Consider the following 18,122-nt stretch of genomic DNA (forward strand, 5'->3'; position numbering starts at 1 on the left):
TTTTTTAATGATTGAACAGTATTTGATATAAGAACAAATATTTCCTAGAATGTGATTTGTGAATTACTTGCATCAGGCTCAGTTTGTTAAAATGCAGATTTCTGGCCACAACTCCAAGCTGCTTAATGAAAAGCTCTGGCATATGGGCCTCCAGAATTTCAACTTTCATTTTTCACTTTGATAATCATTAGTCTAACATGTAACATAGAGGAAAGAATCAGATTAGGGTAACGACATAACAATAAACAGTCTTTCTTTTTAATGTCACTGGCTTTGGAGAGATGGGGAGAAATCAAAAAGACTGTTAAATCAATATACCTGTACCAGGCAACTACTGACTTTAAAAAACTGTGAACAGAATATCTTCATACTATAATGTGAAAGGGATAAATGATTGTTCAAATAAATAAGAATCTATCTGACTTTATATCTACCTATACATTCATGATCCAACAATACTTTCATGAATTTTAGATTTCAGAAATCTAAAATTTATGAAAGTACTTAAAAAGTTAAATAATTCAGAGTGGTATAGTGACCACACATAAAAAGAAACTGATTTTCATTGTTTTACAGTAAAGGGCAGTGGGGGAAAATATAGAATAAATTTGAAAGGAATGATAAACATGTTTATAGTGCTAGAGGAAAAAAATGATTTCTTGGGAGGGTCATGAAGGACTAATTCAAAAATTATTATCCAAAGATGAATAGCAGAAAACAGTGTATTGCGATAGTACAGATTAAAGATGACTAGGGCACAGACTATGGATTTTTCCTGAGGAAAATGACAGACACAGATGCCAGAAATTATTATAGCCAGCATGATTATGCAAATAATTCAGTGGGAATTCAACAGGGAATTTTGATGATCCACACACATTTCAGTTCTTACATGATCTGCCATTAATGGCTTTGATTATTGTAGTCTACTTAGAGAATGAAGATTTACGAATTTCCATAAAGATGGTAAAAATACTTGGTCTTAAATCAGTCATTGGAAGAACTTGTGGAGCAGCAAATGCCTAACGTAATTTTTCAAGGTAGGCAACGAGAATAATGACTTCTATTTGATTTAATATCTCAAAAAAAGATTATTTTTTAAGACTGGAACAAATGTAGATGAATGGAACATATTTTATCTTTGGCCATAAAACATTATTTTATAAGGAGTGTAGGGAAATGGCCAGGCGATCATCAGTTGCTTGAGAAACCGAATTGCTAAAATTAATTATTTCTCCAGCACAGTCTTTGAGACTTATTTTCAGTATGTAACAAAGAAAATATTCCTTGAAAATTAAGAATCTAAGTGTACTTCCTCAAAACAGAAGAGAGGAGCATCATGACCACTAGCAAGCAATATAATTTATCTAACATAATAGATATGCCAAGCTATGGTGCCAAGCTATGGATAAAATAGAAAATTAGTCAATATTGTTGACAAATACCACCTGTACTACTTAAATAATTTCAAAATTTGGAATAAAACATTACAGCATTATTATCCGCTTTGTTTAAAAATCCCTCTCTTCCCTTTTGGAGTTCTAAGGGCATATTTTTAATAATTTTCTAAAATACATAAAACACATGATGTCATATCAGAACATCTGATCAATTAGCATTTACTCCAGTTCCTAAGCAATTCCATTTTCTTTCTTCTAAGCATCTCAGTGTAATGATGAGCCCTGGAGGTTCTATCTCTAGTAACATAAAATATATCTCAGATCATTTCTCTTATTTAACTTGAACCCTGATTTAGATTGCTGTTGTAATTGTTGTTTCTTAATCAGCAGAGGTAATGTAAGGAGCAAATTTTGATATTTTAATCAATATTTCAACATGATTGCACAAAACATCTTTGTACATATCACTTGTATAACGAAATTACCAAATAATCAGTATTATTTTTTTCATTGGAGCATGGACAATATCTTCAGTGGTCAGTCAGAAAGATTCGCCAAATGTAAAGTGACATAAAACCAAAACAAATTTTGCAATGATTAGAATTTATTCTAGCAACATGTTTGCAAAATCTGCCTAAACATCTCTGCCTAATTATCTTTGGACTGTATCAAGAATTAGAAACAGGAATTGGAACAATTTTCTAAATCATTCATCCATAAAAACACAACTAAGAAGGAAAAGGAATTACTTTTTAAAATCAATGATTTTATTGGTTGTTAACTTGATTATACTTATTTGAAATATGCTCATTTCATTACCTCACTTCATAATATAGACAGAGTCAGAACTGGCCTTAAATTTATTTATCTATTTTAATGATTTATTTGTATTATAGTACATAATTAATATATGTGAAATGTATGTTAATTTTTTAAAAAGTTCTGAACAAAACATTTGGATAATGTATGAAAAGATGACAAAATAATAATTATAATAATATTAATTTTCATTTAAATCATGCTCCATATGTAATATAATTAATCAAATAACTACATTCTTGAATAGTAACATTATTGTCAATTATGCTAAAGTTGAATAATTTCTTTTATAAAACAAAATAATGCTTTTGTGAAAATTTTTTTTTTGTAAATGGAGTTTGTCGGTATGATGATTTTGTGAGCTCTTGTCTGTGTTTTAGGACACCCAATACTGTCTTCACAAATACAACAAAAAATTCACATGGCATCATAGAAGCCTAGTTCTGAAACAAGTTCAGCTGTCTGAATTGGCTATGACAGAATTGTCAGAGACCTAGAAATTGCAGTCATTTAGTTTGGCCACCATGCCCAAAGAGATCTACTTGGAATGACCCTGGAGTCTATTATTTTGTTGTGTACAACTATTCTTGATATGGTGGTATTTGACAATCATCTTAAATAAGAACCAAAGCCAATTTAAATGGTTTCTCTATGGGTTTCCTCTCACAGATGCACAGGGACATCTTGTGTTGTTAGCCAGCAGACCTTATTCAAACATAGCTAAAACCATTCCAGCATTCATTTTGATGCAATTGGCTAAATATATGCTTATGATTTATGTTTAAATGAAGAATTTTAATCAGATCTATTATTTTAATCCTCTGTTAAACTTCCCATCATAATGTCAAGGTTCCTGTATGGGCAAGACAAATTCTCTGAATGAAAATTTTGGCATATTCTCTTGATTTCACAGTAATAGAAGTATGATCTGACATGGGAAAGTACTATATTTCCTTATCTCTGATTTAGAAGAGTAAAAATTCTACAGTTTGAACTATGAGACAGATGAGCACTTGCTCTTTGGTAATTAGTTCCACTTTGGAGTTAGAACCAGCAAAAATAAATCACAGAAATTTAATAAACAAGGATTTGCTTGACAGGCAAACTCCATTTTATAGTAGCATAATTTTCTCTCTTCAGTATTTCTCAAATTAATTTCAATCCTTAATTAAAATTCAATTCTGTTACAAAATCTGCCATATTTAAGTTTAACACAGAATAAAGAAAAATGAATGTAAACTTAAATTTTAAAAAAGTATCTTAACAAATGAAGTCCAGTGGAAGTTACCCTCAGCATACTAACAATATGCGAGAAATTAGCAGAAATCTTTATTAAGTATTCACGAACTATGATAGCTGGTTTCTCTTTCATTTCATTTGGTTGAAGTCACCACACTAGCAGACTTGTGAGTTTTGTTACTCATTGATTTGTTTTGTGTTGTTTTTGTCTTTCCAGGTGCTCCACCAACTGGTCGGGCACACAATGTGAGAGGCCAGCCCCAAAGAGCAGCAAGTCTGATCACATCAGCACAAGTAAGCTTCTCAGATTAATATCTTTGAAGTTCCACATAGAATAGAAATCATTGTTTTCTTCTTACACAACCCATCTTTCTTCTTACCCATCAACTGAGGGAACTGAGTCTTGGAAAGCCTGCTTCATGGAATTTTGCCAAAGACCCACTTCAATCCAGGTGATTTTTGAAAGATGAAGCACTGAGCTCCTATCTGGTGACAGGATCGATCATTAAGTACTCTTTCAGGTTCTGAGGGTTCATCTCAAACTTTGGCAGTTCTCAGAACACACACCTGCAAACCTAGCATGAGCTTTTCTTAGGAAATGCGTGTCAGCTGCAAAAGATGCAAATATCACAATAGATGTGAGAATGCTGCAGGAAAAAAAATAATTTCATGTTTTAATTAAAATGTATTATTCTTGAAGTGCATTTCAAAGTATTGTGGAAAAACAAACTTAACCAGTTAATCTCAAAGTGATAAAGTATTTTAACAAGCAATTTTTAATAAAGATCCTAGTTGATTTACTGCTTCCTTGTCTTTAAAGTACTGGTTTTGAAGTATAGTAAAATGTAGCTCAATATTTTGCAAGTTTGTGTGTGTGTGTGTAGCTGTAGCCTTAGGACGTGTCTCTGATATGAAAATTCATCTATATCAACATTTTATGTCTTCCATAGACACATTGGAAGACAGTGTGTGTGTTGAAAGGCATGCTGTGTCTTCCAACATCTTTAAATAATTTTATGAAAATTTTCAAAATAAAACTCTGAAAGAAAAATTTCTCAGTTCACATATTAGCACTAATGAGTGAGAAAGTGTTGAGAAATCTGTAATAACTATCAAGTAAGTAAATATATTCTTGAAGAGAAAAAAACAGTATCTCTGATTTATGAACACTTACTTAGTAATTTTTTCTAGAACTTCACGCTGATATTAGTGCACATGAAAATAAAATACTATGGAATTTGTGAAAAAGGAAAGATATTATCAAAATCAAAAGTGTATGATTTTTGTGGCTATGTGGCAGAAACCAACATAACATTGTAAATCAATTTTCCTCTGATTAAGGAATAATATTTTTAAAACAGTATATGATTTTGTACCTTAGAGAAAGGTTCCCAGTGTTTGCTGATTTACTTGCCTGTTGTGCCTGTCCCCAAATAACTTATCATTGCTTGAACTTCTTCCAATGACCCTATCCAAAGTTCCACCACTTAGAGATTAACTCAGGCTAAAAGGGATGACTTTCTTTGAAAAATGACAATTAGGCCTAGAAGAAATAACCTTAGAACTGAGTACAGAACAAATTACCTTAGAACTGAGTACTTTAATTTGGAGATGTGAGGTAAGTTATTCCAGTCAAGGAACATTTGGGGTTAATTACCTTAGAATTTGTGTGTTGTCTTAAGGAAGGGAAGGGAGAAGAACTTAGCAAAGATATGGACATGTAATTGTAGGAATAGGGCACCAGGATTTGATGAATGGGTTCATAAAATATAGTAGAGGTGGGAAAATATACCTTGCCTAATTTAATATTTCAAAAGAAAAGCAAAAGAAAAAAACATACTGTCTTCTCTCTCTCTCTTCCAGGATCATACTAACATTATTACTAATAACTCTTGGGAAATACCAATTTATATGATTTTGTGAACTAGTTATAAGACTCAATCATCATCAAAAGCATTTTTTAATGAAAAGAAATGCATTTGATGTACCAAGCTATAGAATACACTGAGGTAATAAACTGAGAATTAATGACGCTATAGTATTTTAGCCTTTTATGATAATTTCTCAATTATGTAAGATAAATAAAAAATATTCTTTAAGAGAGGTAAAACAATTTTAAATATTGATAAAACTCTGAAAGGAAACAGAATAGAACGTCAATTGAATTCTGTTTATATATAAGGTCCATCTACAAGGGAAAAGTTTGGGTTCTGGAAGATGATCTTGAGGGGTATGCCAGCTGTATTTTTTGAAAGGTGATGTCTTCAACCACTTGTATCAGTAACAAGCTCCCTTATAGGAAAAATGTCTCCAATTACATGCAGCAGCTCTAAAACGGGGACTATCACATGGAAGGAGGAGTGTCAAGTAGTTGTAACCCCTTTTTCAAGGATTCTGATGCTCATTCTTCCATCACTGATTTAAAGTCATTAAATTTAATGGAGGTATCAATGCACATTGAAAGGACTATTAGCTATGCAAATGTCAAATTATCTCAGGTTTGAGCAAATAATGACTCTATTAAAAGGTACTTATCATCAGACATTTGTGCTGAGAGAAACTTGCATCAGTAACTCTGAAAAGAAAGAAAAGGTAGTTAAGCCAATCTTTCCTAAGGTAGGAGGGCTATTTTTATTTTTTCAGCTAAACTCCAGTGGTTTTTGAATTGTTGTCAAATGTTCCCTGAACTTGGGCAGAAGTCATCGGTTTTATGGATGGATGTTTTAGGAACATGTCTTCAAACCTGCACTTCTACTCACAGTGAAGCATTCCATAATTGTTGGACCTTGGTGCCATCAGGAATATACTGCCTCTGTCAGCCTCACTTGCGTCAGCTGGCACTGAGATTTACCTTTCTAATTGATGAACAACTTTCTTAATCAACTCTGAGTAGTCATACTGAGATTTTTCTGGCCCTTGCTGTTTGAAGTGTCTAAAGATCAGCCTGTGGAATTAAGCAGATCTATTATTCTAGAACTTTGCTTAAGTTCCACTTGAAAAAGTTAGTCTGAAAACTCTTATTTGGAAGAGTTTTAAATTAAGGATGATTAAATATTTTTATATACTCCTATTTTAAACTTACCTGAAGTTTTAAAGGAGTGGATACTCAGTGTTTGGATTAAGCTATTCATATCTGCTACAATTAAGGAGGATAAAAATACCCACAGCATTTGCGGGGCAGTAATACAGTGATGCTGTATTTTATTGTAGTGACAAGGAATGTGTGCTATCTGTTAGGGAGTTATACTTATCTTCTGTTTTCCTACTTTATCTCTTTTAAACCATGATATTTTAAAAAATATATATTATACTAGAGAATTATAAACTTGCAGATATAGAGATAAAAATGCTACAAAATAATGCATTTGTCCTAATTCTCCCAAAGCAAGTATTTATTGAGCCTCTACTAAGTGTCAAGTAATGTCTAGATCCCAAAGATGAATCAGTGCGTAAAACAAACAGTGCCTCTTCTCAGGAAGCTGAGAGGTCCTAGAGAGCAGAGAGCAGAGGAAGATTAATTTAAAAAGAAAGCAAGGAAATAAGTAAACTTTTGGAAAATAATTGTGAGTCTTGATTGGACCTATTAAGGAAGTAAAAAAGGCAGAGAAATAGAGAATATCAGAAGAGAACTGATATCAAGAGTGATTTCTCTGAGGTGGTGATATTTAAACTGACTTGAATGATTAAAAAGGGGAGGAGAGACTAAGGGTATTTCAAACAATAGGAGTATCAGATACAAGAATTCTGAAGGGACTGAAAGAAGACCAGTGTTCTGGCACAAAGGGGACAAGAGTGAGAAGGGTGCAAAGTGAGGATGGTTATAAAAGACCAAATGATAAGCATCCTCCTGGAAACCCCTGGAAGGATAAAATAAGTTTGGAACATGATTTTTTTAATGTTTTTTAAAATTATATTTTATCAAAATGGTTAATAAATAGAAGTCTAGTTATTATATATTTACATATACATATACACTCACATTTATGCATACATGTAAACGAGATCTCGTACACAAACGAGATCTGAATATATAGCAGCAAGTCAAAAGAGGTCATTGTAATGGTATAATTTATGCTTACATTTTTCTACTATAAGTTCAACCAATAAGTCAAAGATTCTTCTCTTTAACCTTCATGAAGCCTTCTGACTTCCATCCTCACCTCTTGAAACAGCTGTCTTGTTTGTGAGATGCTTCTTCTTGATCTCTTCTAGTTAATTCACTCACTACTTCCATACACTCTACTTGGCAATCCATAATTCTTTGACCTCAATTTTCAACTCTTTGCCAATTACTCCCAAATTTCTGTTTTCAATCCTGATTTCTCTCCTGAGTTTGAGACATGTATACCACTGCACAATTGCTCTATCCATATCAATGTCATCTCTGTCTATATCTGTATATCTATATTCTACAGGAACCTGATGTTCAGTGTTTCCCGAAATAATCTCATTCCCTTCCCCAATCAGCCAGCCATTTTTATGCACCTTATTTTGCCTTCCTGTCTACACAGCTGGCCACAGAAATTTACTCAAGCAACACTTAGGAGTCACTCTTAACCTTCCTTCTAAATTGACTTAAACAATCTATTCAACAGATGTTACTTCCTAAATTTTCTTCAACATTATCAGCTTGCAGATCCTTCCTACCTTCCCTTTGCTTCTCCTTTCAGTCACAGCTTTCTCCCACACCCTCCACTCCACTCTCCAGTCAGACTGTTGTTCTTTAATCTTTTCTCCTCCAGGTCTTCACATTTCTCTCCCTAGATTAATTCACTATCTCCTCCTCCACTCGACCTGCATTCGGTTTCATGGGAATAAAGAGGACTTCCATCATGTTTCAGAGACAAACCAACCCTCCTCTGCTACCCCAGATCTAGTTGGCTTCTGCTTCTCTGTGTATGCAGAGCAACGCATACTTTCACTAGGCCAGTGCATATCACTGTGCTAAATAAACCCATGTGTTAGACGTCTTCTAGTATACATCAAACAACATGAGAGGAGGGACATTTCTATCCCCAGTGCAAAGTATAGTAAGTGTTGCATGTGCGGGACATAGCAACACTTAGAAATATATTTGCTAAATGAGAACCAAATGGATAGTCCCTATAATATCCTAGGCACTGTGCTATCTACAAAACCAAGATAGATAGCTTACGCCCCCAAACTATAAATGAACTACTCTCTACAATATGTTGTGAAAAGTGAAAGATAGAGTTATGCATGGAGTGATACAGCAATATGTATTTTGAATTAGTCAGTAAACATGTATGAGCACTTTCTGTATAGTAGACACACTTCTATTTACATTACCGTGATGTATATGTTAATGATAACACTCGTTTTATTAATGTGTAAACTCTGACCAAGATGAAAAATTGGTCCCAGCATATGGTGCTAGTGAGATGAGATTTGAACAGAGGTAGCCTGGATACAGAATCTGCTATCTCAACTGTGATGCTGCACTGCCTCTCCCATGGAAGGGGTCTCTTCTCAGCATAGAAATTTGATAATATAGTTCTTTCAAATGGAAAAGTGTTACATAATGGGGCCTCAGAACAACTTTGCAAAGAAAGACTGGCTCTATTTTCTTTTTTAAAATTAATTAATTTATTTTAATTGGAGGCTAATTACTTTACAATATTGTAGTGGTTTTTGCCATACATAGACATGAATCATTTTCTGTAAGAAAATTGTTGAAATTTCCTCTCCACCCAGTAAGTACAGAGTATACTTTAAAAAAAAAAAATCTGTTTAGAACAGTCCACCAACAATATACTGTTAAAAAAATCATCTGTAATAGACCTTGATTGTTATATGTTACAATACGATATTTACTGCCATGTACACTGCTTGGAAAAAATACTTCTTTTGATAAATACCTATATTATATTCTAAAAATACATGTAGTTTCCAGTTGTTTCCATGTATATAAACTATTTTACAAAAAAAAAAGAGAAAAACTTGCCAAATTGCTACCCTGCATTATTTATCGACTATGTTGAACATTATTGCAGTTACCTTGATAGGTAATATGAACATATTAGCACAGTAGGCTCTTAAACAGAGTGCTTGTAATGTAAGGGACTGGAAATGCCATCTGTCATGGGGAAAAGTAAAACGAAGGTCTTAAAAAATTTTTTTTCTAGCATGCATAATTAGCAGCATTTCTACCTAATAGAAATAAAAGAAATTATGTAGGACAAGTAAAAGCTAATTTTCTAAATAATTTTCAATTGCTTGGAGGAGAAAGTAACTTTATGTACCTTAAAACCAATATTGGTAAGTATTTTAAACCTACAAATTTGCCACAAATTTTAGCAGAAAAAAAAAAAAAAGATGAAGTGAGATATTTATAAAGTCATGATTAATTAGTTTAAGTCAATTTATGAAGAAACCAAGCTGCTCACTGGTATTTAAAATTTGTGAGCAAATGTTAATTACTATCCAAGGTGCCAGATTCTCTACTTCCATTAAATACTAATAATTACACATGCATGTAAAGTCCGTTTTCCCCAATCCAAGAAGGTAATATAATATCAACCTCACTCAATTATATAGTGCTGGTAACAACATAAAAAAATAAAATAAAATGAGTATTATATTTCAGAAACTGACTAAAGAAAGAAAGCCATATTTTTCCTTTCATGAAAGAGAGAGTTAGCTATTTGATTATTTTAGACAAGCTATTTTTGAAGTTTCAAATTGAAAGATTATCTTATATATGCCCTTTCCTTAATAAAGAGTTTTTGGTATTTTAGTAAATGATCTCAAATATGCTGGGAAAGATTGAAGGCGAGAGGAGAAAGGGATGACAGAGGATCAGATGACTGGATGTTATCACCAAATTAATGGACATGAGTTTGAGTAAACTCTGGGAGTTGGTGATGGACAGGGAGGCCTGGTGTGCTGCAGTCCATGGAGCTGGAAAGAGTTGGCCATGACTGAGCGACTGAACTGAACTGAACTGAACTGAAGCAGCTGTTTATTGTGCTTAATATCACCATTAATTTTTTATCACAGTATTGTACATGTATATGCAGAGGACAATTCATATATTTAATAACAATGTTTTATTCCTGAACCATTCAAGATCCTCACATTAAAATTTAACTAGTTTGGGTATTGCTTTGTTTCTCAGTTTAAATAATGATTAACTCACTCGGCAGTTTCAGTCAGATGCTTTTCTCAAACAAGCAAAGGCTTTATCTTATGGATACTAGATATTTGTCTGTTGGAAATGTGAGTATTGGGTACTTGATAGAGCTACTTAATACTCTCCTGTTATTAGGCAATGCTTGCATTCCGTTTTCTTCCTGCCTAAGTGACGTATGACCCTAGGTGTATCTTACTATGGCTCACATCATCAATAAAGAGGTATTGTCTTCTTTAGGAAAAAAACAAAAAAGATTGCTCTTCTTGACAAAAAAAAAACTAAGACCCACTTTCTATGACCACTTTTGAAAAATCTATTCCATAGAATTTTTGTTCCATTTTGAAAATGAGTGATACAATCTTAGCTCATTCTTATAAACGTATGGAAAAAAAGGAAAAGTAGACATTTACAACATAAGCCAAGCCCCCAGATGATGGCTTGTTGAAACTGTTCTGGAACTACAATATTCATGTTTCTATTTTTATGCGTGAAGAGCATGAGCCTCAAATTTTAAATAACTTTTCTAAGGTTTCAATTCAGGTAAGTTGTGAAACTATTATTTAGGCCTGCTGCTGCTGCTGTCGCTGCTGCTGCTGCTAAGTTGCTTCAGTCGTGTCCGACTCTGTGCGACGCCATAGACGGCAGCCCACTAGGCTCCGCTGTCCCTGGGATTCTCCAGGCAAGAACACTGGAGTGGGTTGCCATTTCCTTCTCCAATGTCCGTGCAAATCCGACACTGTTGCCCCTTTTGCTTTCCCAGGCTGCCATCTAACTTGCCACATGTACTCAGGGCCAGATATTCATACCTAAAGGAGGAAGAAAAAAAAAACTTATGATGGAAATATAGCCAGGCAAATTGTAGAAATGTGTATTCAGTCAGAGTTTATTTACTTATATCTTTGCAAATAGATGTCTGGTGAGAATAAGACTCAGACTGACAAAGAAGTCAGTATTTCTAACCTCAGGTATTTAATTATAGCATATAAATAAAAGATATTTAAAGAAATGTTTCCAGTAGTTCAAATATTTAATAGGAAAAATGACTTTGCAGTAATGTACTGATGAATTAGGAATATAGATATTTGGCCTAAGCTTTTTTGTTATGTCAATGGTCAAATGATTTGATGTAATAAAGTGTTGTTATATCCATCTTGACTTCATTTTGTATGTTGATTTGTTCATTCATTTCTTTTTCAAGGAAGCATAGCCATCATTGTTCCTCTCGTCCTCTTGGTGACTTTGATAACCACCTTGGTAATTGGTTTAGTGCTTTGTAAAAGAAAAAGAAGGTAAGAGGCAGCATTTAGACTAACAGTAAATAAATTACATAAATAGTTATAGAAACAGTGTTTTTTAAAAACTTCTTAAAATGTGATTTACTTATTCCAACTGCATAATTTTGTGTTTTCTGAACCATTTTATCACTCTTTCATTTTAAGTAATTATAATTCAAACAAACTTTCCCTTATATTATATTGATGGAATGGTTGCATTTATTGTATATATTCTAACAAAAATTACAAGGGAATATATTAAACTTTCGATAGAATTTTATATTTTGTTAGTTTTTCCTTGAAACAGCAAAAACCTCTAAAGAACATTTTATAATATTAATGTGTTAGATTATCAATGTCAATAGAATGATAATGATTATGTATTATATGTCACAAATTGTGTATTTCATTCATAAATTATACATTTGTTGATTTTATATATTACTGGAAGTATCATTATTTCAATTTATATGAATGCACAATTAAAAAGATCTTTAAGCAGTAAGTTGTCTGTGGGGTGATTATCTGGAACCTAGAGTTTGTAAGTCAGTTTTTGCATTATATAAAGGAATTTTAGCCCCATGACTTAGGGATTGAAAACAATTTCAAAATTTCGTTGTAACTATTTTTTATGAATGTTTTTCAGGAACAAAAGGGGAAAAGTAGAAAGTAAAAGGGTAATTAATTATATTCAAATAATGTAGTATTAGCTATTTACAAGGAATGTTCCAAGTGCATTTTTTATTGTTAAATCTAAATAATTTGGGAAAATAATGTATTACAGTAAGAAATTTTTGTCCCTCTGTGAATCAATGAATGTCATTTATTTTCAGTATACTTTATGTATGAGTGTTCCACCAGTTCTATTAAAATGTTATTAAATCTGCAAATACAGTAGTGTCATACACCACGTTGTGATATTTAGACAACTCATATAATGTTCACGTATTCTAGGACAAAAACTATAAGAAGACAGCCTATTATTAATGGAGGAATAAATGTAGAAATCGGCAATCCATCTTATAACATGTATGAGGTCGACCATGATCACAATGATGGAGGGCTTTTAGATCCTGGCTTTATGGTAGATCCAGCAAAGGTAAAGTTTTAAGATGATGGACTGCAAGCACTAATATTCTTGCGTCATTTCTCTATAATATGGTTCTGATTTTCATCACTATTTCTTTTATCTCAAGTTAGATTAAAGAACTTTAGGATTTATTGAATGTTATAGTCTCTTCTAAAGAAAAAATAAAATTATCGACTGCATTCACCTGAAGCATGAAGTTAATGTAACATAGTTTAGAAAATATGTATTCACTTAATTTATAAGCATAGATGTCTTAGTCAAATGTGCTGAGATGCTGGCATATCTAAATATAAGCCTGGTGAAATTAAATTTTATTAAAATTGATTTTTTAAATCTATGTTAAAAAAAAACAGTACAGCATTTCATTGCCAAAATAAATACTTCATTTCCAGTAATGTTTCACTGAAGAGTCCACTAAGCTATGTCCTTGGATTTGTTTATAATCATATCACTTTTAAACAATATTTTTCTACCTGCTGTAATATTTTTCTTATTGGTTTGAGAGTTATCTGTGATATGTATATACTAAAAACCCACAGTCTTTTTTTTTTTAAATTTCTGTTAGTACTGAATGCTCAATTTGGAAGTTTTTATAAAAAAAATAGATAAATGATACATCTAGGTAAATTTGCAAAGATTTACTTCACTTTATTATCCAAATATTTTGCATGATAATCATAGAATATTTTACTATGAATTAAGAGCATCAGTTTGCTAATATGGAATGATATTCTAAGCTTATTTATTCATTAATTAAATGGTTCTTTACAATGTGATATATCAAAGGTGTTATGTCCAAAATGCACCTTTATATTAAATAATTATATTAACCACTTGGCTTTGTACTCATAGCAACAGCTGTTCCCCAAAGAAAAGGTCTCATGTATTCAATCTACTCTGAACACATGGCCAGACTTTCTAAGCCCAAAACTGGTGATCTGAAATTAAAGAAGTATTCATTTCTATGAAAAGAAATCAGTCATTATTATATAGAAAAAATGTTGTCCTATCAAATGATGTTGTAAATATTTTCTTCATTACAAATAATTTTCAGTTACTATAAATTATTAATTCAGTTACTAACTCCTACATTTGAACTTTGTCATGAAATAAATTCTCATAACCTAAGTTTCAGTGTTTTCTATTGAAACTAAAAACTATACATACTGTCCATATTGTTGTTTGATAATTTTTGTAAAAAAGGAGAAAGACGTCTTAATCAATAGACTTCTCATATTCTAATAATTTTTTCTTAGGAACAAAATACAGTACCTGTAAATATAATATGACCTGATGAGGCTATATCTCATACACTTCTTATAAAGAGGAGAGTTCTCATTTTCCTCATCATTTTATTTCTACTGATAGAATTAAGCCAATTTTGGATACTTAAAGGGAATAGCTTTTTAATATTCCATTTATTTTTTAATGTTTACTCTAGGAAATAAAAGTATGCTTCAGGGCCCCTCGAGTATATTTTTAATATATCTAGCAAATAACATTCAATAAATATTTATTTACCAATTTTCCACTGACTGACCAAAATTTCATTAAATGTGACTTAGATGGCTGATTCTATTAGAATTTATTCTAGAAGTTGGCTCTTGACGTTTGAAATAGAAATATGAATTGTTACCTAAGAAGTAACTGTAGAAAATATGTTTATAGGTATAGACAATTTTGAAAAGTGAATGACCACACCAAAGCAACCTTAATAATGGAATGTTTTTCATAGATTTTCCACTTGTTACAGTGGTTTGATATATTCATGATGTGATCAAATACAAACTTCATGACACGTAAAGACTTTTGTAGAATGTATCTGTTATTTTCAAAAATGGATAAATTTCTCCCTTAATAGTATCTTACAAATGAATTGAAATAATTAATAAATTTTATTTTAAAAAGGTTTGTCTATAGAGACATTCACAGAATACTTTGAAAAGCTCAGAAAAGGGGAACTGGTATCTATTGATTTTATACACAAACTCATCTCAGTCCTTACTTAGATTGTTTTTAATATCTTCTAAGTGAGAATTTCTGGGTACATAAAGAGACGATATTGACCTGATTTTATGTTTAAAATCTTTTTCCTCAGGTCTTTGTCCTTGTCTCAAAATTTATGATTCATTGTCAAGAGTTGATAGATTTTTAAAAATATGTATATTGATTAAAATCCTTCAACTTTTAATCCAGCTTTCTTATTTCCTTTTTGGCCACTAATAAGTATTCTATGATGAATATGAGTATACCAGATTGACTTTTTCTGCCATTAGACCCAAAAAACTCTAAAACCATTGTTCTTGCATGGAGTTTAGTGAGCCAATCTGATTTCTAATTAATTTGCTTTAAACTAGAAAGTCAGATTTCTAAAAAAAAAATAATAATAATTCATTTTTATATCTCACATTTTAAATTTCATTTGTATTTTCTAACAATATAGAAGTCATGAACCTTTAATTAGAGCCAGTCAGATATTTGAGTGTATGGAATAGGCTCCTATCAGAACTTTTCAAACAGAAACCTTAGGTGAGGGAGGCTGATGCATTTTTCACAGGGCTGTTAGCAAATTATGCTTTTTGGGGAGGGAGAATGAAGTTAAATAAATGGAAATGAGTGGCGGTTTCTAGGTACATGTTATGTCTATAAGTAAGCTAGACTAAGAGAAATGTCTACTGTAGAGCACAGATCTAATATTAATAGATGTTTCATAAATTATTGAATCTACCAGAAATATACTGTTGATGCCTCAGGGCTGAAGAACATAGCTTATGTTATTTTTATGACTTAACATGAGTTTGTGTCAATGAAAATAGTTCCATGATATTAGATCGGAAACTGAAATTCTCTGTTTACACACAGGCCAGGTACATAGGGGGAGGGTCCAGTGTTTTCAAGCTTCCACACACAGCGCCGCCCATCTACCTAAACTCTGATTTGAAAGGACCACTAACTGCTGGGGTGAGAGAAAATTCATTACTCCATATCCATTCCATCACAGAATGCCTCACAGTCAAAAATGATTACTAGACTTAGATAGGGACTTATCTTTAATGATTTTTAATTAACAAAAGGTTTAAAAACTGCATTAAACTTGGGAGTTTATGTGTCCTGCTTATGCAAGATTACATGTGAAAAAATGTTATCATTTTAGGCAAGCTATTCAGTAGAAATATCTCTTCTCCAAAATTTGAAAATGTTAAAGCTCCATAACAATAAACATGAGCATTTGCTATTCTTAGAATAGAAATCTCTAGCCAGCAATGTAAACTGAAGAGTTTACATTTAAATTTATGTTTGGCTTTATTTTCTATTAAGATGCTTTGTTTAGTATCTGCAAATTTGATGTCCTCTTAAATAAAAATGCACTACAAAATGTGGCATCATATGGAGACATTAGAAATGATGTATGAAACCATTCTTAAAAACTTCTTATGTAACTGGTTTCTAGAGAAAAGGGCTTTGTCTAAAGTTTGTTGTTGTTTAGTCACTAAGTCGTGTCCAATTCTTTTGCATCCCCATGGACTGCAGTCCGCAAGACTCCTCTGTCTATGGGATTTCCCAGGCAATAATATTGGAGTGGGTTGCCATTCCCTTCTCCAAGTGATCTTCCTGACCCATAAATCAAACCCACGTCTCCTGAATTGCAGGCAGATTCTTTACCATTAAACCACCAGGGGAGCCCTGTCTAAAATTGCATGGTTCATATTAGACAGGAAAGGGATTAAAGACAATATTAAGATTCTTAGGATTGAATTTTCTCACCCTTGTACCTCTCTACCATCAGCTGTTTTTCATTCTCATTTTTTATCATGTTTGTCTCATTTGCATGGATCAAAAAATGTAATATTTCTTTATTATGATAAAGATTTAACATTCTGTTCTGGAAAGACAAAATTTAAAAATGCAACTACGTAACAATCTTGGGTTAAGTTAATAAGACAATTTGGTTTAACGTTTCCTGCTTTTATATAAAGTTGCAGTCAATATACCTTTAATGAAGATTTCTTTAGGCTTTCGATATGTCAGAGCTCCCCTTACGTTCACAAGTTACCTGAGAAACATACAGTTATGTTTTTATCTAATACATGCTGAAGTTGATGAAAGCATATAAACAGAATTTAAATTACATGTATATAATTATTATTTAGTAAGTTAAGTACAATGCATATAAATGTTAATATTAAAAGATATCATTGAAGAAAATTAAGGTAGTCAAAACAGGTAATAAAAACATATTTATTTTTTCCTTCAGCCAACGAATTACTCCAATCCGGTATATGCGAAATTGTATATGGATGGGCAAAACTGTCGAAACTCCTTAGGAAGTGTCGATGAAAGGAAAGAACTGCTTCCAAAGAAAATAGAAATTGGAATCAGAGAAACGGTGGCATAATCAGAGATACCTTTTATATGCTGTACAAATGTATAAAATATAAGGATTACTTTTGTATGTTCCAACAGTATTCTACTTGTTTTGGCATCAGCATTACCTCTTCCTTTATCTTTTTTCTGGTCAATTGTTTTCTGAGTTTTCTGGTTTTTATTTTTTGCTGATGACTCTTGATTGACCATTTGTATGGTATTTTTATGAAAAAGAACTGCACTACAGTACAATTTACAACAATGCTGCTGATGACACACCTTTGAATTTGTTAAAATTAAAAACAACGTATTCCTTTGTAGTGTGAATATGAGCAATCTATTTTATATGAACTTCTTTGGTTCTACTTAATCAACAAAGAGAATCTCTGCACATTTTCATTATATGGTCTGAAAGCTGTAATACAGTATCAGTTAATTTTCTGGTTCAGTTTATGGAAGAGCAATTGAATAGTCAACTCTCTTCTTTGTGCCCTTTAAGACTGATTCAGACTGCTGAAAATATATAGCTCTCACAAGTTCGACTTCACCAGCTTTGAAATTAGTCTTAGGTTGCCAAGTGATAGATGAGAATTTTGAGAAAAAAAAAAAAAAACAACTTTAAGAATTTATAAAACTAATAATTTGCATGAACACGTATGACTACATTTTCCAAAATTTAGTGGACTCTATTGTGATATACTAAAAGTATATACCCTATAAAAATAGTTATATTTAGGTATATAACATAGCAAAAATATAATTGAAAGTGGAAAGATCACACT

The 18,122-nt window shown here is 32.1% G+C and overlaps 1 protein-coding gene across 1 annotated transcript in view; it reads left to right on the forward strand.

Annotated features, from left to right (window-relative positions):
• The window catches only part of LRP1B (LDL receptor related protein 1B), a 1,834,206-nt gene extending 1,816,835 nt beyond the window's left edge, over positions 1-17,371 (forward strand). The window contains exons 87-91 of the mRNA XM_052653145.1: positions 3,676-3,752; positions 11,810-11,900; positions 12,840-12,984; positions 15,838-15,936; positions 17,231-17,371. Of these exons, the coding sequence (XP_052509105.1) occupies positions 3,676-3,752; positions 11,810-11,900; positions 12,840-12,984; positions 15,838-15,936; positions 17,231-17,371 (553 nt within the window). The remainder of the gene's footprint in view (positions 1-3,675; positions 3,753-11,809; positions 11,901-12,839; positions 12,985-15,837; positions 15,937-17,230) is intronic.
• Positions 17,372-18,122: the final 751 nt, after the last annotated feature.

This window comes from Budorcas taxicolor, chromosome 2 (genome assembly GCF_023091745.1).
Source record: "Budorcas taxicolor isolate Tak-1 chromosome 2, Takin1.1, whole genome shotgun sequence".
Taxonomy (NCBI): Eukaryota; Metazoa; Chordata; class Mammalia; order Artiodactyla; family Bovidae; genus Budorcas; species Budorcas taxicolor.